Source organism: Phycomyces blakesleeanus (genome assembly GCF_001638985.1).
Source record: "Phycomyces blakesleeanus NRRL 1555(-) unplaced genomic scaffold PHYBLscaffold_50, whole genome shotgun sequence".
Taxonomy (NCBI): Eukaryota; Fungi; Mucoromycota; class Mucoromycetes; order Mucorales; family Phycomycetaceae; genus Phycomyces; species Phycomyces blakesleeanus.
The window spans coordinates 33,884-59,255 of record NW_017265193.1 but is presented as its reverse complement, the minus strand read 5'-3'; the positions used below and the strand labels follow the sequence as shown (position 1 = coordinate 59,255).

Sequence of the window (25,372 nt, the reverse complement as noted above, 5' to 3'; positions counted from 1 at the left end):
CAAAAGTAAATAATGCTTTTTTTGTTTCAATAAGAGTCTTATAGTTATAGATATATCTGGTGTAGCTTGAGATAGTCTTGAGTCTGCATAAGACCAACATACGAGACAAATGTTGTTACCTTTGACAGCATGTTTTGATTCATTCATTATTTCCCAAAATTATTTTTGCATATATAATAAACCAACAAAATACATTTTATTTCCATAGCAATACATTACATTCAAAATCATGTCCAACCACACATATTTTCGACATAAAAGAAAAAAAGAATACACACACACAAAGAATATTTCTTTTTCTGAAATAGGAGGTTGAATAGGACAAACTAGAAGAATGCTTGCAATCAAAGCTTCCGTTAGTTTACTTGTTAGATCCAATTGATCCAAGGCAATATAAATAAATAATCAAACAGACATACAGAGACTAGACAATTATAGGAAAACTGTTCTCAATACACATCTTGGGATCTAATGTCTTTCAAAGATGCCAACAAAAAAGAAAGCAAATAGTTTTTTTTTTCATGCTCTTCCTTAAAGATCAGTCTTATCTGTCACTTTACATCAAAATTTAAGGTGATAAAAAATAACATACAAAGAAACAAACTTAGTAGGTGAAGAAATCTTTGGAATTATAAATCCTACCCCTCTTCCCTTTCACAACCACGCTTTTATCTTCTTTGTTTGTTTGACACGGTCGAATGGTTATGGACAAGATCAAAAGAGAACACTAAGTTTCTTCTTTTTATTTTTATTCAAAAAGGTTAAATATAATTGTTTATTTATAAATGTCTCGTAGCGTTAGTTTTGATGTCCTATCAATAGTACCCAGACCCAAAGATACACTCATTCAAGTGTCATCATAAACCAAGGTTCCTGTATTTCTACCACTGTTTATTTTTATTATTTGTTTACTACCAATCGGTTGGCTTGGAAACACATGTGTCTGGCAGTAATGAGGACTATCTTTTGAGTACAAAAAGCAAAAACACTGTAATAAATAAGTTCAAACTTGGTTCAACTTCTTTATACAACTGGAATTTATAAATATATGCGTTTATCTACTCAGTAACTTGCTTTGTGCCACAATCTCAAAACAGCTAATGATTTTTTTTTCTTGGTTACAAAAATATGTAATATGCGTCATTATTGTTAAGAAGAGGAAACCTATTTTATTTTATGTTATTTTTTGAAACAGGTATTAATTTTCACTACCAAAGGATAATTATTCTTTTCTTTAATATTTATATATATATATATCAGATTGCTTTTGGAAATATAGTGTATAAATAAATATTATGTATAAAAATACATGAATGCAGGTGCAATCAATTATATTTTTATACATCTTTTGTTAAATAACCATTAAAGGAGAAAATAACATTAACGGTTACATGTTGTGCTCCCAAAGGCTTATGCACTACCTAATAAATGTCACTATGATCCCCACAATCCATTCAATAATTCCAAGTAAATTATATATATATATATATTATTTATTTATTTATTTATTTACATTAACAATACATAATATAAAAAAGATATATAGATTGTTTTTATAGAATAATTGACTGGCTAATATTTTCTATTAGTTAGTATTAATAAGGATAGTGATAAATGATAAATGATAACGATAACAGTGGCCAATATCTTTTGTTTAGTTTTTTTTTTTTTAGTTTTGGAGCTCTTCAATTCGCTCATTAAACTCCTCTCTAATATCAGAAATCTCCTGTTCCAGCTGCTCGTTTGTAACATAATCACTTTCAGCACTGGCTGCAGCAGTGGGCGTGGTGGTGGTGGTGGTGGTGTCATCTACTGCATCATTGTGCTCTGTGCTTGATGAAAGCTTGGATTCCAAAGCAGTAAAGAATGTGTTCCACTCTTCAACGGTGGTATAAGAGTCAGTGGTGGATTTGACATCGTTCAACTGGGACTCAAGATCGGGGTAAGAGTGGACCAGAGACTTGGTCATGCGATCCCACTCGGCCTGGATTTCGGAAACGTCGGGGTGGTCCTTTGCGTATTGAATGGTCTCGGTCAAGATCTCCTTGACTTCGCTGTCTTCCTCTGCGCTAGAGTCAGCTGTAGACTCGCCAGATCCTTCGGGGGTTTGGTTAATTTCGGACAAGACATTGTTGACATGTGTGTTTCCGCTGTAATCACCAGGAACGACACGCATGCAGCCATAAGCAGAGCGACCAGTGTTACAGTCAACCTTATAGAACGTGCATCATTATTTATATATATATATATATATATATATATTTAGCTCTTGATCTTTTTGTTTTTTGTTTTCTAAAATTGAATCTCACCTTGTTTTGGCAACAGCGAATGCAGTAACGGTTGTCGGCAGGCTCAACAACATTGACAAAGTAGTTGTAACCAGAGCACTGGGCACCAACAGGCTTTCCATTACCTATTTAATTAACATATATTAATTTTTTCTCTGTCTCTTAAAAGTAATAGTCACAACAACAGGGTTTGGAAGCATACCGTGGTTATCGTACTAAAGATCAAAGGCATCTTAAGGTTAGTCGAATGTTCTTCTTTATACACGCATTTGTGTATATATTTACCTGTCCACCTTCATCGGTTGGGATAAGTCCAAAGAGCTTGGAGTTCATGTAACCAGTGACCTGAACATATGTCGAGGTCTGCTGAAAGTGAGCAACGGTAATGAAACCAGTAGGGAAAGTCTTGACACCAGGAATAACATTTGACTTTGTGCAGTGTGCGACACCGATGTCTTCATGAGTGGCCACATCAAGCTTGGGACCGGGAGGCAAGAAAAAGCAAAACTGGGTTTCGCTTACGAGCTTGACCAAAGGATGGCTGGTTGAGTTCTTTGCTGGAGTAGTTGTTTTCTTTGCTGCATAGCTGACGGCATCATTGGACAGCCATTCACTGGACTGTGCCAAAGTACTAGGCAATACAATGGATGCTAGTACCAACAGTGCTGACGATGCAATGAACTTCATAACAAACAAAGAAAGATAAAGAGGAAGAGGGATGAAGGAGGATCTGTTTAATGAGAACAGCAAAAACAACAATAGAAAGAAAGAAAAAAGAAAGAAAAAACTTGTTGAATACCAATGCTTTTATATATATATGTCGATTTTTATTGTTATTTTTTTACCCGTTCTATTTTATCGTACAGCGTGTACAACCTTTATGTTAACTCCCGCCATTAAAAGATGTATTTGAGTGGCGGCAAGGATATAAATAGTTTATTTCGAATGCAAGGAGAAGAATCTATATAAATAAATATAACTAGTTTTGCTCTGTGTAGGAAACAGCGTTTTAGATTTCTTTATTCCAAAGGTAGTTGCCTCAATTCTGTCATTTTTCTTTATTCTTTCTTAGTGCAATATAATATCAAACGGTACATTGGGATCCAATAAGCCTTTTCTTGAAATCAAATACAATTTAAAGGGTCATTTGAGTTTTGTCTTTCTTTCGTGGAATTGCTTGGATAAAAAAAATGATAAATATATATATATAGATAAAAGAAAGTTGCTTCCCGAGTGGTTTATTCGGGGAGCTAACAAAAGAATAATTGTCCAAATACAGGCAAAATAAAATCACATTTAAGCTCCTACTTTGGTTTTTTTTTTTTTTTGAAGGCACGTCGATATGGTAACTGATATTTAAAGTAGATGGTACAAGACAGAAACATAGTTTATTTTAAATCAAATAGATCCAAACCATTCGATGTTTTCTGTTAATTTCTACATTTACGAATATGTAAATATATATAAAAAAAGATGGCTGATGATACGTGGCTTAGGATGCAGTTTAACAGTTTTCTTGAATGCTTGGCATCCCATACCATATTATTAGCAAGTTTGAAATAAATTGCCCTCTTGAAAAACGTTATACTGATATGCTTATACATATTAATACAAATTGATTTCTTATATTTATTTAACAAGGCTTTAAATAAACCCAAGAGGAGAATATATTGTACGTGCATGTGTTTCATTATCTGCAGAAAGTATTTTCCGCTCTATATCTCTCTTTTTCTATTTTTTTATTTTTTATTTTTTGTATTAAAAAGACCAGCCATAAAAGGAGAGATTGTTGAATTTACTCTTATCTTTAGAAATATATATTCTCTCACTAGGAAACACAAACGCTATAGGTCTATACTAATGCGTATGTGTATAGAGACAAATACACATTCTGGTTTCTAAGAATATACTATACTATACTATAATATAATATAATAGATTGCACTCTATTTGTATTGATCTGGTATGCCATATGACAATATGAATTCCAGCATTCGACAACCGAATTGTATAATTGAATAAAATTATACTTTTGGTGAAATGGATCTACAACAATTATAAAAGACAAGGCTGGTATCAATTGATAGTAGCTAACACAAACAAACTTGGTAAATGGCACTTTAATTTTAATTTATTTCTGATGGCGTCCTGGACGTCAACTTGGATTATTCCGATTTCTTGCTTTAAAGATTTCTTTCCTCATTCAAACACTTCTGGAAAAATGACATTGAATGCTTAATCCATCCTTCACAATCTTTTTTTTTTTGTTACTTTTCTAGCCGATTCACATATACGATCTGTGGGACGATCATCTGTCGTCAATGGTGTTCTTCTAACACCAGCTTTTACTTTTTACCAAAATTCCTCGATTGGATTCAAGAAAGGAGAATATGGTGGCAAATACAGTGCCGTAGGTTGGTAAAGTGCACACTTTGAATTCCCGACTTTTTTTTTAATAAAAAAATGTCCATCTCTTGTTTTGTTTTCTCTTTCACACCCTTTATTTCTCATTTAATTTTAACCATGTCTTCCAAAAACATTTCTGAAGCTCGTATGCTTGAAAGAGAGATTTTAAGCAAAAAGAACGGCGTAATTATTGGATCTTTTAAATCTGGAGAAAAAGTACCAGTCATCTGTGAAACGCATGGAATATCACGACGAACTGTCTACAATTTAGTCAAGAAATATGATGAAAGAGGGACTGCAGTTACACCAAAGCGAAAGGGACCTTCCAAGATATTTACTGAAAGAGATCTGCATGTTTTGCGTTGCGAGATAGTGAAAGACAGGTCAGCCAATCTGGACACCCTAATTCAGACTATGTCAATCACCTTGCATCGGACTGTTTGCAAGGATACCTTGCGTGATGCTATTAAAAGACTTAATATGAAGTCATATATGGCTGTACACAAGCCTTGGCTTACTGATAAGCATCGAAAGAACCGCATGGCATTTGCTCGCCATGTCCAAAATGTCAACCAGAGCTGGGAACGCGTGGTTCGGAGTGATGAGTCATCATTCATGCTGTTTCCTATGAGCAAAAGTGTGCGAATCTGGCGTCTGGCATCAGAGAAATACAGATATGACTGTATAAGACCGATGATCCAAGGCGGAAAAGGATCAGTAATGATTTGGGGATACATTCGGTCTGGTGGAGTTGACCCCCTAGAAATCGTGCATGGCAGCCAGAATCAATGGAGTTATAAGAACATCCTGGAAAAAAGGCTGGTTCCCTTCAAACGTCGCCTGGAGCAAGCACACAATGATAGATTTATTTTCCAGCAAGATAATGCCCCTTGTCATAGAACAAAAATGATAGAAGAGTATCAAACAGCTGCCAATTTGGAGGTAATGAAGTGGCCTGCGTGCAGTCCCGATCTCAGCTCAATTGAGAATGTGTGGGTATATCTTGGAAAACAGGTGAGGGCTAGAAGACCTCACCCAAAGAACCTTACCCAATCGAAGAGGTTTTTACAAGAGGAATGGAGAAAAATACCAGCGTCTGTGTGTGCGACCCATTGCAACTCAACGCCAAAGAGGCTACATGCTCTCAAGAAGAGTAAAGGATTGTATACAAAATATTAAAACATACTTTTAAAACCAATTTTTATAGAAGAGAAGACTTCAAGCTTTCTTGTGTGGTATTTTGACAGTGTGTTATAAATGTAAAAATGGAAAAACATAGATGGTAGCATTCGTATAAACATTTTCATTTTTTTTAACTTAAATCTGTGCACTTTACCAACCTACGGCACTGTATTATGATGCCTTGTTATCCAAGCTTATTGCCGATCAAGATAATAATGTTGCATTACGATGGCCAAATAAATCAACAGATGAGGAGAAAAGTGATATACGTCCCGATGCAATTGTTTCAACGATCATGCAACACGACTTTGGCCACCCTGTTGGTTTCGGAGAAGTAAAGCCTGGCAACAGTTCTACAACAAAACATTCAGTATCACTCGATGTCTTACGCTTAGGAATCGCTTCAAAAAGGGCAATTGACAAGTGGAAACTGAACTCGTGCTTTGGATTCATGATCAATGGACTTGATCTAACGTTCTTTATTACAAAAAAAAACAACACGAAAATTGCTACACAATGCTGAAAATTGCGCAGTTCACTTATGCTTCGTCCTTATCGAACCTACATTCTTTTGTATAAATGATGAACTTGAACAAGCTGTCAAAAGTCGGACGATGTTTCTGGAATGAATTTCATGCTGCTGATGTTACGCGAGATGATGAAGCTGGTGTTGTCCCAGTATCCGAATTATATGCACTGCTCAGCAGGACTTGCAACCGAACACTTGGTGCCTCGTCTAGATATTGAACTTCAGTTGATTACTACTATTCCTTTTTTTTTTCATCGTTATTGTCATTGACAGTAACGCTTTCTTTAAGTTTTTTATTATATTATTATTTGTCTAGTACATCTATTCAACTCCATCCATTCACACATTTAATAATAATAATGTATTATTTTTGTCATTCAAGCATTTTTTACACAAACCATCCGGTCTTGTAACATCCATACATTTCTATCTGAACACATCTCTTCATCATCACTTTTTCGCCAATATTCATTTATAATATAATACCATGATAATATACACCGATTAAAAAGACCCATATATCACAGTATTACTACAGCAAATAAAGTATATATTCATTGCTCTGATAGAGGACCATAAATAATAATAAAAAAGACTGTTAGTGGATTTAATTCGTAGAAAGTGTAGTATTATGCTTTTCTTTTTTTTTTTCTCTTTCGACCTTGACGATACAGAACCTCAATTGCGCTATTGGTTTTATTATGAGAATTAGAGCGTCTTATATAGGCCGCTTTTCTTAAAAAAAAGTGGTGATTAAACAAGGTTCCTATACGAAAAAGACAGTTTTTCTTCTATGCGTTGTTCTGATCTTTGGTGGTATCGTGGTTATGGTTCACAGGGATGGGATAAACGGTAAGGTGGCAGTATTCCAGATTTTACTCAGTACTGTCAACAATCGTCTCAACGAAAGGTGGCTCTTATTACTCTATTCTCGCTCAGGGATCTCTCAAGATACCCTCTTACAACAAAATAAAGGAAAAGAACTGATTTTATTAAGATGGTCAGTGACCTTAAATCTTATCCTACTTCCTATAGGTGGTACAACAATTTAAGGATTTGTGTAAAACCCACGTCTCTTCCTACGGACAGATTACTGAGGTCCGAACCGGAAAATAGTCTCACTATTCTACAACGTAAATATTCTTTTAATGTCAGCGCAAATTAATTTTTATCTCAACGCAAACTCATATTCAAAAAACAGTAGTGATTAACTTCACTTGCTGAGAAGGATTGATCAAGAGAAAAAATAATTGAACACACACACACTTTCCTTTTCTCTTTCTAATTTTTTTTAGAGCTACTTTATATATTGATATATTGATCTGAAGTTTTTTCTTCTTCACACCTTTTGAGTTTCAAACTATCGTTTCTCTTCTTGCCTTTTTATATCTCTATAATTTTCTACTTTTTTTTTTACACAAGAAGTAAAGCACTCTCACTACATACAAACTACATTTATCCTTAAAGAAAACGACACTACCAAAAAAAAAAGAAAGAAACAATAATCCAATACGTGTAAAAGAGGTCATTTTAAACTGCAAGAATATAATAATATTTAAATAGTAAATAGTAAATAGTATAGTAATTTAATATTAATATTAGCAGTATTTGTATTAGTAGTAATTATATAGTTATTGTAATAATAATAATAATAATAATTTAGAAGAACAAAAAAATATATATAAGAAGGTACTCTTGTTCTTGTATTATATATATATATATATATATTTTCACTTATGGCAGGTAAATTATCCTCTTTTTTTTTTTTTTCTTGATTCTTTGTGCATGCACACACGCACACATGCACACATGCACACATACATAATATATTGTGTGTGTATATACGTCTTGAAATATTTCTCCTAAAACAAAAAACAAATCAAAAAAGAAAAATAGATAATGAGTAACAGTTAACTCCAAGAAGTGTTTATTGACCACACAACAATAACTGTAATACCTGAAGCACAAACAAAATGATATCTTTCATTTCCTAATCAATCTTATTGAATTTGTGCTTGTGTGTATGTGTGTATATATGTGTGTACACATACATATACGTATATATATAAACAACCACAATAATAATATTAACAACAACTATTTAAAATAATATATCAATCTATATACATCACATAAAGATCTCGGCTTTGATTTCCCCGATGAACAGGATGATTACGACATTGACGATGAGACATTTCCGCCCCCATCCCAATCTGTGGATAAGAATCCCACAAATCAACTTTCGTCCGATGCTCCAGCATCTATTTCCAGAACTGACAACTCAACTGTTACGCAACACAAAGAACCAATCGACGAAAAAGAACGAGACAACAAGATGACCAAACCAACTCAAGACAAACACTCAGAGTCATTGCTACAAGCAATGGCCCAAGGTAAGAAAACATTATATACACACATACATATATACATAAAGGGATAAGAAGAAGGACGGTGAAAGGATAATCTTATTAGATGAGGTCCATCCCATCTAAAATCTCACATTATAAAGGCAAAACTCTCATATCTTTTTCTCTCTATTTTTTATCTCTAATCTTTTTCTTCCTATGTATTGTATATATAATATACACTGTATTTGCTTTTATAACTCTCACTTTATTTTTGGCAAGATGGACCAGATGCAAGTCTAGAAGATCGAATGGCGAATGAACCAATGTCGCCTATGGAACGAATATGTATGCTTGAAAAGAGTCATGAAGAGATCCATAGGTAATGCAGGACTAGAGAAGTGGCAGTAGCATTGAATACCATTGGCTAGACTGCTACTGGCTAAGGAACTCGCCGAAACTCTCGACGAGATTACTGTGGAACAGGCTGTTTGCGACGTACTTCCAATGATTCACCGAGTCGGTACCGATCCAGACGAGACTGTACGCGAACAGTTGGCCAGCGAACTCGATAAGATGATCATGTATTACTACAAGGTAAGTTTCTTTCTTACTATCTCTCTTTCTTTCTTTCTTAAAATAAATCATATACACAAACAAATATATGTATATGTATATGTATATGTATATAAACACATATTATTAGTGTATTGCACATCTAATGCATTTTTTTTTTTTTTTTGGTTTTCTAACCTTCACCCCTTCCCCTCAAATCCTCCCTCAAATCCTCTCCTTTTTAATAATAATAATGTATGTACCTTTCGATATTTGTGTTGTAGAACGCACCGCCATTGGCACCGGCGCCAGCACCAGTCAGTAAAATGAAACAATCGCCGGAATCCGAATCCCCTCTCTCACCCAGTCAAGACGTCGAAATGACCACAGTTTCTCTCAATTTCAACCCTCTTGACAACCCCACATCAAACCAACCAAACCCTACTCCAGCTCCAACTACTACTCACACTCCTACCACCACTACCACCACTACCACCACTACCATTACCAAAAAAAAACCTACCCAGCCCGAATTTCATATCCAATCCCAAGTATTTGCACCCCTGTTGATCAATTTCTTGCTTGACCAGAACACTGCCCTTACTAATCTTGGACAACAATGCATAATGTCTGTTGCCAATTTCCTTGTCTCAAAAGACACGGATTTCTATCGATCCCTGCTACAGAGTGATATTATTGATGGTGTGTTGATGGGATTAGTGGCAATTTCTGAAGGAAAATCACATCATGGTCAGGATGACGACGAAAACGATGGCGGCGAAGACGATCACAACAACAACAATAGTAGTGGTGGCAATAATAGTGATAGTATGGATATCGAACACAACCAAGCTAGACGTGCGTCTGCCAACAGACGAGGGAGTGTACCAGGATTTGAAGGGTCTGGATACATGAGCAGCTTCCAGTCCTCGGAAGAACCAGAGGAAGGGGATATGAATATGGCTAAAATGACATGCTTGACTGTAAGTCTATTATCTATTGTCGGTTGTTGTTAGCGGTAGCGGTAGTGGTGTGTGTGTGTGTGTGCTTTTTTAGAGAGAGAAAAAAGAGAAAAGGTAAGAATGTTTGGAGAGGCTGATTTATCATTTGGAATGTATTCTATAGTTGATCAGTGCTATTGCGCATATTTTGGGTCCTGATTTATGTATCAAACACTGTGTGCCAATTGTTGAAAAGCTGGCAAAGGATAACATGTTTTTTGTCCGTAAAGAAGCCGGAGTGACTATTGGAAGTCTTGCTTCTGTTATGAGTCAGCAGGATGTGATTGAACGATTGGTAAATAATACAAAATTTCTATGCTGTTGTTGTTATTGGCATGGATTTTTATGGGTTTCTAACTTTTATTTATATTAATTGTGTTAAAACATGCACGCAGCTTCCAATATATCATAGCTTCTCAAAAGATAATATCTGGCATGTTCGTCAAGCATGTGTTATTTCTCTTCCACCATTATGTGGTGCATTACCAGAGGATCAAAAGGTTCAATTGGCGGTCGAAGGAATCGTATTATTTGAGACTGATACATCCCGCAACGTACGCAGTACTCTGGCAGAGACGGTGGGAGAGTTAATTGCAAAATTCTTACCAAATGACTGGGAGACAACTCGAAGACCTGGAAAGGTAAATTTTTATATATTTATATATTCAAATATTATGATTTTTCTGCCCTTTATTGTAAAAATCAAATGCATAATATAGTTTATCTAATTCTCTCTCTCTCTTTTTTTTACAAACAAAAAAACACACACACACACACCCACACAGGTTCCCGAAGTATTACTGGAATTTTTCTTGTCATTGGCTAATACAGCAACGTCTGGCCAAATGTTTAAGCTGGAAACAGATCGAGCCATTATTTGTGCCTACAACTTCCCCGTGGCAGTATTGACGGCCGGCCACGAATATTGGGATTCTCACCTTAGGGAAACCTATCTAAATCTGACCAAGAACTACCAGATCAAGGTTCGATGCACATTCGCGTATTCTCTTCACGAGATCGCGCGTATCATCGGACCAGAAAACACCGAGCGTGATCTTGTACAGATATTTGCCATGTATCTAATGGATCTGGACGACGTCAAACAAGGTGTATTAGAACACCTGGCTGATTTTTTGGGTACTCTGGCGGTCACTTCTCGTAACGAATACATTCCAATTCTGGCTGAAGTTTGGGATGGTGTGATGACAAATTGGCGTCTGAGAGCTATTCTGACAGCACAATTGAGAGACATTGCCTTGTTGTTTGATGCTTCACGCGTGGTTGAACATATCTTACCGTTGGCCATCAGAGCATGTCATGACGAGTATGCAGCCGTAAGAGAGACAGGCGTACGAGTGGTAAGTGTGTTTTAAATACGCTTGTAAAAAAAAAGCAAATAAGAAAGAGAGAAGACCAAACATGATACGTATTACAATTATTAAGGATATATCTTTACTCTTTTATAGTTTCCTGTGATTCTAGAAGTCGTTAAGCAGGCTGTGGTTGAAGAAAATGAATCAGATACCCAGAGCTTTGATGAAGACGAGGATCTGGCAGGCAATAAAATTGCTTTGTTGAGTCACGTCATGGAGAGATTGGATGAATTTGCAAAGGCAGAAATGTACCGTTCTAGACTTGTGTAAGTAGGATATTGGTCTCTAAAGAATGTAATTCTGATGATATCTTTCTCTCTCTGTTTGTGTGTGTATGTTTAGATTTGCCAATATTTGTAAGATGCTACTCGAAGTTGGCATTTCTGCAGCCGATTTTGGTGCGTTCTTTATTCCTAGATTAGGGCCTCTGGCCTACGACCCTATTGTGAATGTGCGAATTGCAGCAGCAAGGACCATAAGAGTAGCTTACAAAGATGGTAAATATTTGTCACTTTTCTTTTTTTCTATATCATATGAATACATAATATATATATATGTATATATCAAACTTGTTGTAGCTTAAGATTTTATCTAATATGTTTGTTTTGTGTGTGATAGATCGATTTTGTAAAGCCTTGTATGCAATTCATCCATTGGAAGGGATTGATCATGATGAGGTTCCTCCTGGACAGGCTATCGATCACATGCTGTACCGGTTTGCACTGGATAGTGATAAGGATGTACGTTCATTTGCAGAAGACCTAGTGGATCCGATCCAGTTAGAGGAACGTAGATGTGAAATGAAGGCTGCGGAAGAAGTTGCGATTGATGTACCTGTGAGAACCTACGTTTCTGGAGATTATTATGGCAGTAGCTCTGTGGATGGAATTGGAAATGGAGATACAAAAGCTGAGGAACTAAGGGCTAGTACACACATGCAGGAGATTGACAGGACGTCTTCGTCTTCGTCTTCTGTTACAACTGATTCAAGTGGTGTGAATTCGATGGAAGACGAAGAAAGTTCCGCGCACAGACAACATCAAGAAGAAAACACACACATGGAAGAGGATGAGCCAATGGGAGATTTGAACAGACCGACAAAGTCAATTGAGAGTGACGAGACAGATAAAGAGTATGTCTATCTCTCTAAAAGTCCACCTCTTCGTGATAGTTCACCAACTACATCTGTTGTGATTAAAAGATAGTCACTACAAATTATGCCCAAAAAAAATACGACTCCCAAAAAATATTATAATACCATACGCTATTTCCCAGATTTATGCGATACCAAGAAGAGACAGAGATAAAAGAAGTATATTTCTGGTTGAGAGAAAGCAATTGCTCCGTAAATATATTAGTAAAAAGTTTTTATTCTAAAAAAGCAAATAATCATACAGTAATTTGATGCTGTTGTCTTGGGCATCAATTGGTATACCATCAAGACATATTCTTCACAAAGTCTTTCTTTGAGATACGTGTGTACCACCGGGAATCGATCTCCTTATTTGTAAGGTCTATTTTCGCAGATGTGTTTCGAGTGTATATTTTTAAAAGCCTGAAGCCTTGAAAATAGGTCTTCCCAATAAGGCGATCGATTCACGGAACACAGGCAAGTGATTGTTACACCCAAAAATCTCCCGTGTAGGAGACTTCAAAAATAAATCGTACAAATAAGGAAATCGAACCACCGTCGTACAAATGTGCAGGACAAAAATAGCCTGAGTTTTTACCACGGTAAACATTTTACTAAAGAACAGTATCAGCTTTTCAGTATAGAATATAGAATATAGATAGCAGAATTACTATCATAATTAGGCAAAGATAAAACAAAAAGAATGTAATGTTTATAGTACGAGGGAGCTTGTATGAGACTACTGTATTTTTACTAATAATCTACAGACGGACATGAAAGCAAGATACTTTCATTAATACAGTTATGCAATGTTTGAAGAAGTATTACTAATGTCCACAAAGCTTAAATATTCATTGTCAATAAGGTAGAAACCAATGGGGTTTTGGAAGCTCTAATAAAGTACCCCTACGTTGTAGAAGATAAAATGGTTATCAAAAAACAAACTACGCTACTTCTATTTCCATTAAGCAAAGGACGAGAAATATTGAGCTTAACCTGGAAATCCAGTACCAACTTCAGTATACAGCCTCCTACAACGATGGTGGATCAATAAGTCAGGATATCAAAGAATGTAAAGAAATCTGATAGAGAAACAAAAAGATAAGGACAGAAATAATAAATACTAAACAAGAAAACAAATAAATAAGCATTGTGCCATCCCAGGAGACGAAGTGCCGTGTGGGAGTTAGTTCCAAGTCTTCCGGCTTACTGAAAATACAAAATTACAAACCATTAGGACTCCATTATGATAGACTCAACTTTGAGCTGCTGCAAAATAAAACAAATACACCACATAGATTTCTTTTATTCCGTCTATGTTTTTAGACATTTTATTCAATTAAATTTACAGACTTGTATGTAAAAAATATATCAGTTGTCTGTAGATTATTAGTAAAAATACAGTAGTCTCATACAAGCTCCCTCGTACTATAAACATTACATTCTTTTTGTTTTATCTTTGCCTAATTATGATAGTAATTCTGCTATCTATATTCTATATTCTATACTGAAAAGCTGATACTGTTCTTTAGTAAAATGTTTACCGTGGTAAAAATTCAGGCTATTTTTGTCCTGCACATTTGTACGACGGTGGTTCGATTTCCTTATTTGTACGATTTATTTTTGAAGTCTCCTACACGGGAGATTTTTGGGTGTAACAATCACCTGCCTGTGTTCCGTGAATCGATCGCCTTATTGGGAAGACCTATTTTCAAGGCTTCAGGCTTCTAAAAATATACACTCGAAACACATCTGCAAAAATAGACCTTACAAATAAGGAGATCGATTCCCGGTGGTACACACGTATCTCAAAGAAAGACTTTGTGAAGAATATATCGTGAGGTTTGGGTAATGCATAATTTAATGTAGTATCAATATTCATCACTTTAATTTTCTAGGTTCCATTTGTTAAAATCATTCTTTGTATTTTCTACTTAAGTACATGTCAAATTTCGATAGCTCTTAACTTTTTGTTTATTACATAGCCAAGAAAAATATGAAAAAGATTGATGTCTTTCACTCGCTTTTGCGGTCTCCATTTTTCTGTATTATACTATATTCCCAGTGTCCATAGTGTGTTTTGTCTTTGAGATTTGTTTTCTGATATATTTTATTATAGTATTGTGAGCTTCCTGATGAGCAATAATATAAAGACATTTGATGAAATGTGAATCTATTATTTCCTATGATACTCTTTAAGTTTTCAATATAACAGTATTATACTGTGTATACATCTATAAAAATTCTGGATAATCTTTTTTTTTTGGCTACATAACGATATTACATATATGCATGGGGACAGCAATAGACATTTGATTTAAATACAGTGATGAGACTTGATCATGCAATCAAAATAAAAAGCTTAGTACAAGGAATAAAATTCAAAGCTAAAAGTATTTGAAGAATCCAAAATATACTTTGTTAACCAAATTCAGATTTATACTGATAACCGTCTAAGCAATCCAGAGCTGTGAAGACAAATGAACTACCTTGGTATTATACTGCTTCTTAAGTTGCATGTTCTCGTTTGATGCAAACTCTATAGAATTATTCTGATTTTAATTCACAGTCTGCTACTGCGGACGACGCGTTTTTGTCCTACATGCTACTAAATTGTGTTTGAGATTACACTCATCTTTTTCAAGACTTTAAATACTCCAAAAAAATAGACTTGAGAATATAACTCTTTATTGCTTTTCGATTCACACCAGTATTTTTTGCTCTTCGTTATGCTTTCGCCAGAACTCCCCCTAGAAACAATGCTTAGCATCTCATGATTTCTTTCAATGGAAGACAAAGCATCGTGCTCGCTTGTTTGCAAGGCATGGAGGAAACCATTTCAAAAATCTATGTACTCTGACTTTATCGTAAAAGACAATTCATACTTGATCAAATGGTGCAGTAAATTTATGGATCCTGAGTGTACCATCCAAAAAACAGGGCATCTATTGCGATCTTTACACTTAAACTACTGTCCTTATGTAAAATCTGGAGAGATTTACGCTTTACAAAAGACGTTTCAAAATATAAAGTATCTATCTCTCGAAAAAATTTGTCTAAATCCGTCTTATGTTGGTGGCGCAACGAACTGGTCTCTTTGGAAAACATTAACGGATCTCAGGATTAATCTTGGTGGCCGAGCACCGACCCGGGCAGACAATATATTACTAGAAATAGTCTCGAACTTACCTCTTTTGAAACAACTAAAGCTCACTGGGAGATACTATTTTCATGCACAGCCAACATTCACATTGAGCGACTCTGAACTCATTCATGAACGGCTGCTACACCTCAATCACTTGGAACTAAGCTCAGCAGAATTGACTTTTTCCAAAACTGACCTTGAACGTATGACAAAAGTATTACCAGCAAAGAAGATAAAGGCTTTTGGCATAGAGTCCAAAAACATAGACCATCGGTGGCTATGTTATTTTGTTCGTAAATATCCTAGCCTTGAAAGCCTCAGACTTTCAATATCCAATGAAAGAGTAGAGCCTGAGGAACATCGGAACGACATAATATGCCAGCCTAGAGACTTGCCTCATTCGTTTCAGCACCTAAAGAAATTGAGCTTTGGAGACATTAGCTATCATTACAAGGAATACTTGCTTTTCTTGGACATGTTTACTTACTGCAAACTTCCCTTGGAACAATTGTCGATTTGTTCACAGGAAATAATTGATGATTCTAATACTCCTCAAGACCTTCACACTTTTATCAAAGTCATGGAATTATGCTCGACCCAATTCTCTGAAACGCTTAAAGTCTTTACTTTTGAGTACTACGATAAAAATCCAATTTCAATTGACATGATAATAGAAGGAAAGGATGCATTTCGTAACTTGGTTCACCTACACGTACATTGTGCACTCGTAAACTTTAAATTGGATGTCCTTTTTGACACAAAAGTTTGCTTGGAATTTCTTCATCTTTCTTTTACTAATATTTGTATCAATCCAAGTCCATGTTCCGGTTCAAAAAAGCATGTATTACGGTCTTTCAAGGTTTATCGAGCAACAATCACATCTGATGTACTTCGTTATCTCTCATTTCACTGCAGGAAAATGGATACATTGTACTTACATAAAACAAAGATTTCTGGGCCTTTTAATTCGACAACAGGATGCCAATATATTGACATGTCATACACCCGCTTCAAAATATTACACATACACAACACAGAGTTTATTATTTCAAACAACCCAATATCTAAAAACAATCATAATATTACGCTCATAACCCGGCCTGTTAATGACACTCATCCAAAAAGCTATGAAATAACTGAAGACGCCCAGAAAGTTATTGAAGAATTAGCTATAAATATGCACTATCATTGGTTTTACATATTAGATGATATTCCTATAAAGGGACTCTCAAAAAGTCAGTCTAACGCGGCCAAAAGATTCTTTGATGATTTCAAGAACAAGAAAAAGAATGCTATTAAAACAAGCTTTGACGGTGACAGGACAAGGGAACCAAGGCTAAGCTGGAAGATGAGCTGTGCCTATGGGTACACCAAAGTAAAATGTGGCTATGTAAATAACTGTGATATTCATATCAATTGATTTTCGTATTTAGTATTTGACTGTCTAAATAAAATGTATACAAGGTAGACCGGTTGTTTACATTTAAACAGTTCAAGAATCAATAGCCATACTATTCCAAGAAAGAAAAATCCTGTTAGTCTAAGTTTATCTAAATATTCTATTCTTATAAATATTTGATACTAAAGCAAAAACAAAAATAACCTATACAAAAGTTTGAAACCTTGGTTCAAATAAAATAGCAATAATTGCACTTATTGTTTAGTTTCTTTTACTTTATTTCATATGCTGTATACACACCTTCTAACATTTATGATAGCCATTTTTCCCAAGTTGTTTATGTTGTTTTCATACTTTGTAAATTTAGGTATTTACTACCCGTTTGCACTACCCGTTTGTCTAAATTTATGAAATTTTTTCAAATTTTTATAACTATCTTGATAGCCAAAAGTTCTCGTGTAAATTCAATTTAATCTTCACTGGTTATTGTGCATTATTGTGATATGCTGAAAATTAATATGAATATGGTGATGATGCAAAGTGGTCCGGGAACCTAATCAGTATACTGCAAACGTAGTCACCTCCTCGTCACACCAATTTTTTTTTGGATCAAGGTATTTTCTACTGTGGCTATTATAAATGCGAGTCTGATGCTATGTGGGAGATAAACACTTTGAGTCAAGAACAAAATCAAAGCAGAGGCCAAAGATAGAAGAGACGGAACATAGTGAATATGCAAAGTCTTATGATGACTCCAAATTGCAAAAATGGTCAAGCCAACGCCTTGTATACATACATATTAACTTCAGCTCACAAATCATTGCTGCGGATTTTACGCTTTTGTCCTACAAAACATAAAACCTTTTTTGTTTGTTTTTAGATAAAAAAAATATAAAATATTATTTTTGATTATTTTTTCTTCTTTAATATGCTTTTGTCAGAAATCCCTCAAGAAATACTCATCCTTATCTCCCAGTTTCTTTCGTTAAAGGACAAAAACTCATGTTCTTTTGTGTGCAGAGCCTGGAAGACGCCTTTTCAAGAGTCCATGCACCATGTATTGTTCGTAGAAGACAGTCAAAAACTGCGCACCTGGTGTGAAACATTGATAGATCTCGAGAACACCAGACAAGGCACTGGGCGCATTTTACGATCTCTACATTTAGGCCACTGTGTCCATTTAACAAGTGAACAACTTTACACTATACAAAAGACATTCCCGAACATAAAGCATCTTTATTTGCAGAATCTATACATCAATACCTCTTATGTTGGGACCGGGACCAACTGGTTGATTTGGAAGACATTGACCGAATTACGGATTGATTTTTATGGAATATTACGAACAAAGCCAGATAAAGCATTTATAGATACAGTATCCAACCTACCCTTGCTGAGGCGATTAGATTTTGGTGGTGATCCTTGTAATCTTGTAGACCAAACGCTCGCCTTGAGCGACTTTGAACTCCTTCATACACGCTTGATACACCTCAGTCACTTGGAGCTAAGTACCAATTTATTGGTTACTTCCGGCACTGAAGTTCGACGTATGACAGAAGTATTACCAGCAAAGAAAATAAAGATCTTTAGGATGTTATCCAAACAAACAGATCATCGGTGGCTTTACTATTTTGCACGAAAATATCCTAACCTCGAGAAACTCACTTTTTCGACATTCAATGACAAGGTCGAATCCGACAAACAGAAAAACGACATAATAGCCCTACTCAGAAACCTGACTCGTCCGTTCCAACACCTAAAAACACTACACCTTGGAAGCGTCAATTACCCTCACAAAGAATACTTGCTTTTTTGGGACATAATTACATGCTGTAAAGTATCCTTGGAGTGTATACATGTTTACTCGTGTAATGCAGCGAATGATCGAATTTTTTCCAGAGACTTGCGCAATTTACCCAAAGTACTCATTGAGATATGCTCAACTAAATTCTCTGAGACCATTAAAGACTTGTCTTTCATGTGTGATAAACATATGAATATTCCAAAGAGCCTAATAAAACAAAAGGACGTATTCTGCAATTTGGTTCACCTAAAAATAAGATATCCACTCGAACCTTTTAAGCTGGACGATCTTCTTGACAAAAAAATTTTCTTACAATCACTTACTCTTTTTAAGGTAGTTATTGACATTAATCCTGATGCTCTGACTAGCACAAAACGACACGCATTGCGGTTATTTGAGGTCCATTATTCAAATCTGACGTCTGATATACTCCGTTATTTATCAACTCATTGCGGAAACCTAAATTCGTTACATTTGATTAAAACGATTGTAAACGGATCCATTAATTCTACACCAGGGTGCCAGTTTATCGACTTGACCTACACTCGTTTCAAATCATTGCGTTTATTGGGTACATGCTTTATTTTAAAAGACAATCCAAAGTCTGAGCATAATCTCAATATTATGCTTGTTACTCGACCTGTTGAAGACACTCCCCCAAAGAACCTTGACCAAATTGAAGCGTTGCCGATAGTTATCGGAGGTCTAACAGTCAAGGCACATTATCATTGGTTGTACGCAGATGGCTATGGATTCTTAAAGACACTTCCAAAAAATCAACACAGCAAAGCCGAAAAATTCTTTATGCAATTTGAAAAAAATAAAGAAAAGGCTTTAAAGACAATTTTTTACGAGGACAAAACAAGAAAACCAAAGATAAACTGGAAGAAGAACTATGTCTATGGCTACACCAAGATAAAATGTGGCTACATAGCTAATTGTGACATCGATGTATAGTGCATAGAATTGTCTTTACAGAACTATTGCTTAAAATAAAACGTTTATGTGTGTGTGTTTACGTTCGTCTTATTCTCTGTCTCGAGGCGGTATAGCTCTTTTTTAGATTTAAAACAGTTAATTTCTTAATGAATATTTACATACAATTACAAGTATAAATAATCTTACAGGCTAATATTTATCGAAGAAGGCTTCGTGTGTTTCTATTTAAGCATAACACATCAAGAGGTTAGAATTAATTTACAAAAATGCGGTACTATAAACAAAGTCGGTTGACCCAAAATTATAATAAAGATTGAGGTCAAACCATTTGTATGATTTAGTATATACTTCTTTAACAAAATTTATCTGTAGAATAACCAGCATCACGTGTTACAAAAAGAATGAAGTGGAACTGAGCCTCTTTACTTTATTGGTTAGTACACGGTAATTACCAAACCTGTGTATCTTACATATATTTTACATAAATTGGCTTTAATTCCTGAATAGTCGCTTAGGATTGTATATTTCAATCATACGAGGTACTGTTTTTATTATCATTTATATTCTGTCTGTCAATCATTCCTTTTTTTTAACATTTAAAAACCAAAAAACAAACTATGATATATAATAAAAGCCGAGATTACAAAAAAAAACAAGTAACGTGGCTTCAATCTTTCTAATGTATACCGTACATAGCAAGGCCTTGGTTTAATCCCAACGTTACTTGAATTAGTTGGCAATTGGTATAATTTTTACGATTTATTTAAGAACAATTTCAAGTGTTCTTATACAGTAAAATTGTATTAGAAGACCAAGAATAATAATAATATATATATACGCCTATAAATACGATGATATGAAATAAAGTGTCATTTCAGAAAATATAATACAAATTGAGATTCAAGCCATTTAGATAACTTAGTATATAACCCTTTAACCAAATACAACCATAGAATAGCTGGCGCCTTTTCATTCTAAAAAGAAAGTTAAATTGAGCCACTTTACTCTATTAATTAATATTAATGTGTGTATCCAGAGTACGTGTACCTTAAATGTTGTATATATATACTGATTTTGAATTATGAATATCGGCTTCTGACTGTACACCATTGTCATACAAAGTACTAAACCTTTTCCCACATAAGCATAAGCCAGCTTTAAGATCTTTTTAAACTTTACCAAAAAAAAACCAATATATATATATATATATTTATTAAGTTCATCTTTGCACACCTTTATATTTTCCGATATGTTTTTGTCAGAACTTCCGCAAGAAATACTCCTCAATATCTCCCAATATATTTCCTTAAAAGACAGAGACTCCTGTTCGTATGTGTGCAAGGCATGGAAGGCACCATTCCAAGAATCCATGTATTTCGACTTGTTCGTAGACACTATTCAAAACCTAGAAAAATGGTGCAGAACATTGGATGACCCTGGGTACACCAAACAAGACACTGGACGCATTTTACGATCTCTACATCTGGGCTACTGTATCCGTTTAACAAGTGAACAACTTTACACCATACAAAAGACATTTCCGAGCATAAAATCTCTTTATTTGCAAAACCTTTATCTCAAACCGGCTTTTGTTGGAACAAAAACAGATTGGTCACTTTGGAAGTCATTGACTGAACTGCGGATTGATTTCTATGAAACTCACGGAACAGAGCCAGATAATGCATTTATAAACACGGTATCCAACTTACCCCTGTTGAGACGACTAGATCTTGGCGGCAATGCTTTTAATTGTGTGCACCAAACTTTTACCATGAGCGACTTTGAGCTCCTTCATACACGCTTGATACACCTCAAAGACTTGCGCCTCAGCTCCTATTCATTGGATCTTTCTGAATCTGACTTTGAGCTTATGACAGAGGTATTACCAGCCAAGAAGATTACGTTCTTTAGTATCATATCCAATAACACCGATCATCGATGGCTGTACTATCTCGCTCGTAAATATCTTAACCTCGAGATGCTCAAATTCTCATCAGGCAACAAAAACGATGAATCCGAAGAACAGAGAAACGATATAATCTCTCTCCTCAGAAGTTTGGCTCATCCGTTTCAACACCTAGTCGGACTAGACGTCGGGGATCCCAATTATCCTTTCAAAGAATTTCTACTTTTCTGGGAGCTGGTTGTTTTCCTTAAAATACCTTTGAGGCACCTGGGTGTTTACGCATGCGAAGTGTTGAGTGATCGAATGACTTCTGAAGTCTTGCAGGATTTAACCAAAGTCGCCATGAAAATGTGTTCGAGTCGATTTTCTGAAACCATAAACGAATTGACCTTTAGTTGCCAAAAACCGATGGAAATTCCAACTGACCTAATAAAAAGAACGGATGTATTCCGTAACTTGGTCAATTGATACATAGATTATCCACTCGACCCTTTTCAGCTGGATGACCTTCTTGACGAAAAGATATTTTTACAATCACTTTATTTTAGTGGTGCGAATATTGGTACAAATCCTAAGTCATTCTCTATTTCAAAAAGATACAGATTGAGATCAGTCGAAGCTAATGGATCAAAGCTTACATCATATGTACTTCGCTATCTGTCATTTTACTGCAGAAATTTTGATACGGTGAATTTGCGTTTCACAAAATTGTTTGGCTCTATTACCTCAATACGAGGATGTCCGTTCATTGATTTGACATATACTCGATTTCTATCCTTATATATGATGCGCACATTTTTTATTATAAATGACAGCCCAAAATCAGAAGATAGCCCCAATATTACGCTTGTTATTCGACCCGTTTCTGATATTCCTCCAAAAGAAGATGTCAGCATTGCAATTTTTGTGATAGGAGCACAAAAAATGTACATGTAAAATGATATACCTATATTTTTCAAGGACATGATAGCAAAGCAGAAAATGTTGCATGAATATGTGGCTGGACGTGAGGGTGGTTGATTTGAAACAGGTTTAAATGGAGTGACTGGTTCATGCCCATAAGCAACAACTGAATGCGCTATGTCCGATTTGCTCTTATATGCACGCAATCATCTATATACATATTTTAACAAGGAACGTTTTATTGACAGATACTAACCCTGTTACTATGGACCTATTTATTACTTTGATTTTTATTGCTACCCGGATTTTGCAAATTTATCTAACATTCACATGTATAAGCAAAAACAAAACAAAACATTATGTCATGCTCCAGATTAAGATCATTTGTACTTATCTTCATCTACCATATATATATATATATATATATATTAATATATTTATTGAATGACTTGTGTTTCTTACTAATATAGACTTGAAGCTTCTAAAGAGAGCATAGCCCAATCTTCAACGCAGTATATATATATATATATATAAAGCTTGTAGATTACTTTGATAGTAGAGATAGAGAGAGAGGGAGGATAGATGACCTTGGTGTTCTTATCTGCTTGCCTTTTTTTTATATTACTATATATATCGCTTGTCAACAAAAATAGTCTATGCTTACATATTCTATTTAGATAATGTTGAGAGCATAATGACTATACATATATATATATATATAGGTGTGTATGTATTATTTAATGCAGTTGGAATAATAAGCATATGAAAGACAGAAAGAAAAGAGTGTTTAAGAGATGTTTTAGAATCATAAATTTAAATTTACTTAATAATTATACTTGAGTTGTGCTGAGCTGTACTTTGCTTTATACGACCTGGAAACCAAATCTTTATGTCTCTTTGCCCATAGTACTCAATAATTTACTTAATGCGTTGCCTTCTTTTTAGTTTGATCTTTTTCCTTTCTTTACAAAGTAACCTTTTAACATCTGCTATGTAATTAATATACCATTCTTTCAATTCAAGAACCATATACACAGACTACACACTGTTAGAATACTATAGCTACTTTACCCCTCCCTATTTCACTTAAAAATGGAGACACAGAAATGAACAGAAAGAGTGATAGAGATGTTATATTTTGAACAAAAATAAAAAATAAAAAATATACAAGTAAATGTATACAGATATTATATACTTTTTGATGGTGTAAATAGAAAGAAAAGTTGCGTTTTTTTTTCTGCGTATATGTGTGCTTGTTTGTGAGATTTAACGCGTCTATAAAAGAAAAGAAAAAGAAAAGAAAAACCGCCAAAATAGGAGATTTTTTTTTCTGTTATTTTTTTTTCGGTTTAACGGTGATTGTCTTTAGAAGCGGTCACGGGAGTAACTGGGGTTGTAAGAAGATCAAAACAAGATTGTATAAATTAGTACAATTATCATTTTCATTATCATTAAATGTACAAGCCTATACTTATAATATATAACATAGAGGAAACTTACGTCTTCTCAAACTTCTGGTTGACAGTCATCAACTTGACCTGAGTGTCCTGGTCAATGTTTTGCCAGCTATGTGTGTGTGTATCAAGTGAGATTGATAGATAGATAAACGAGAGAGATTGTGTAATATAATATAGCAAATAAAAGAAAGTTAAGATTTGATCAGATTACAGAATGACACAATTAAACACAAGCACACTCAAAGATAGCCCACCCCTCCCCCTTTATTTTTCAACCCTAGTTAAAAATCAACCCAGAATAATAACAGTAATAATCTTAACGAGATTTATAATTTCTGGTATAGATCCTAAAAGTCTTATACTTACGGGTAGGGGTTGCTCTTGCGATCCCAGACAACTTCAGGGCCACTATTGTTAATGTACAATACAAAACATTAGAACACACATCGACATGTATATCAATTGTTTATTTACCGAGCAAGACGGGTGAGGTACCAGCCAGCAAGACCACAGGCACCACCAACAGTGATGTAGATGGGGATAATCTCGGTCTTGTACCAGATGTTCCAGAAGCTCTTCTTGGCAGCGTGGGCAGCAGTCATTTTTTTTTGTTTAGGGTAAAATAAAGAAAGAGAAAGGATGAAAGATGAGGATAAATTTGAGGTATATAAAGGATTTTTAATTTTTTTATTTATTTTTTATATATAGATTGTTACTATTTGCTATTTGCCAGCGGCCACCCAAGTATCCACGTTCCGTCCGATAACCGTGTAACGATTGTGTTTTTTTATGGAGAACAAAAATGGGGGGAGGAGAGAAGGAGAGGGACCTATCTTTTTAGATTATTACCGAAAATCATATATATTGTGATGTATTCAATTAGTTTTACAGCGTAACTCATTTACTAATAGCTATTACCATTTTGCACTTTTGCACATGAAAATATTATATATATATTTAGATCTTTGTAAGCTTTGGCTCTATCTTTTCTCAAGTTTCTTATAAACT

The 25,372-nt window shown here is 34.9% G+C and overlaps 4 protein-coding genes across 4 annotated transcripts; 2 read left to right on the top strand and 2 right to left on the bottom strand.

The window, feature by feature from the left end:
• Nucleotides 1-1,463: 1,463 nt before the first annotated feature.
• PHYBLDRAFT_189618 (hypothetical protein) lies at nt 1,464-3,045 on the bottom strand. Its single transcript, XM_018439686.1, has 4 exons — nt 2,574-3,045; nt 2,491-2,503; nt 2,310-2,413; nt 1,464-2,212 (listed from the first exon to the last, which is right to left on the bottom strand). Exons 1-4 carry the CDS (start codon nt 2,973-2,975, stop codon nt 1,670-1,672), a joined length of 1,062 nt encoding a protein of 353 aa, XP_018283215.1. The 5' UTR covers nt 2,976-3,045; the 3' UTR covers nt 1,464-1,669.
• Nucleotides 3,046-6,458: 3,413 nt separating this feature from the next.
• Nucleotides 6,459-12,968, top strand: PHYBLDRAFT_184209 (hypothetical protein; the record flags this gene model as incomplete). Its single annotated transcript, XM_018438902.1, has 11 exons — nt 6,459-6,603; nt 8,544-8,798; nt 9,033-9,132; nt 9,182-9,347; nt 9,590-10,288; nt 10,431-10,601; nt 10,702-10,947; nt 11,092-11,664; nt 11,773-11,945; nt 12,022-12,176; nt 12,298-12,968. The coding sequence occupies 11 exons, from the start codon at nt 6,459-6,461 to the stop codon at nt 12,882-12,884; spliced, it is 3,270 nt and encodes a 1,089-aa protein (XP_018283214.1). The 3' UTR covers nt 12,885-12,968.
• A 2,629-nt stretch (nt 12,969-15,597) lies between these two features.
• PHYBLDRAFT_153725 (hypothetical protein) lies at nt 15,598-23,024 on the top strand (the record flags this gene model as incomplete). Its single annotated transcript, XM_018433236.1, has 6 exons — nt 15,598-17,321; nt 18,376-20,110; nt 21,441-22,398; nt 22,480-22,747; nt 22,820-22,892; nt 22,965-23,024. The coding sequence occupies 6 exons, from the start codon at nt 15,598-15,600 to the stop codon at nt 23,022-23,024; spliced, it is 4,818 nt and encodes a 1,605-aa protein (XP_018283213.1).
• Nucleotides 23,025-24,015: 991 nt separating this feature from the next.
• NDUFA4_3 (NADH dehydrogenase 1 alpha subcomplex subunit 4 NDUFA4) lies at nt 24,016-24,978 on the bottom strand. Its single transcript, XM_018434287.1, has 4 exons — nt 24,839-24,978; nt 24,731-24,772; nt 24,408-24,473; nt 24,016-24,294 (listed from the first exon to the last, which is right to left on the bottom strand). Exons 1-4 carry the CDS (start codon nt 24,964-24,966, stop codon nt 24,273-24,275), a joined length of 258 nt encoding a protein of 85 aa, XP_018283212.1. The 5' UTR covers nt 24,967-24,978; the 3' UTR covers nt 24,016-24,272.
• Nucleotides 24,979-25,372: the final 394 nt, after the last annotated feature.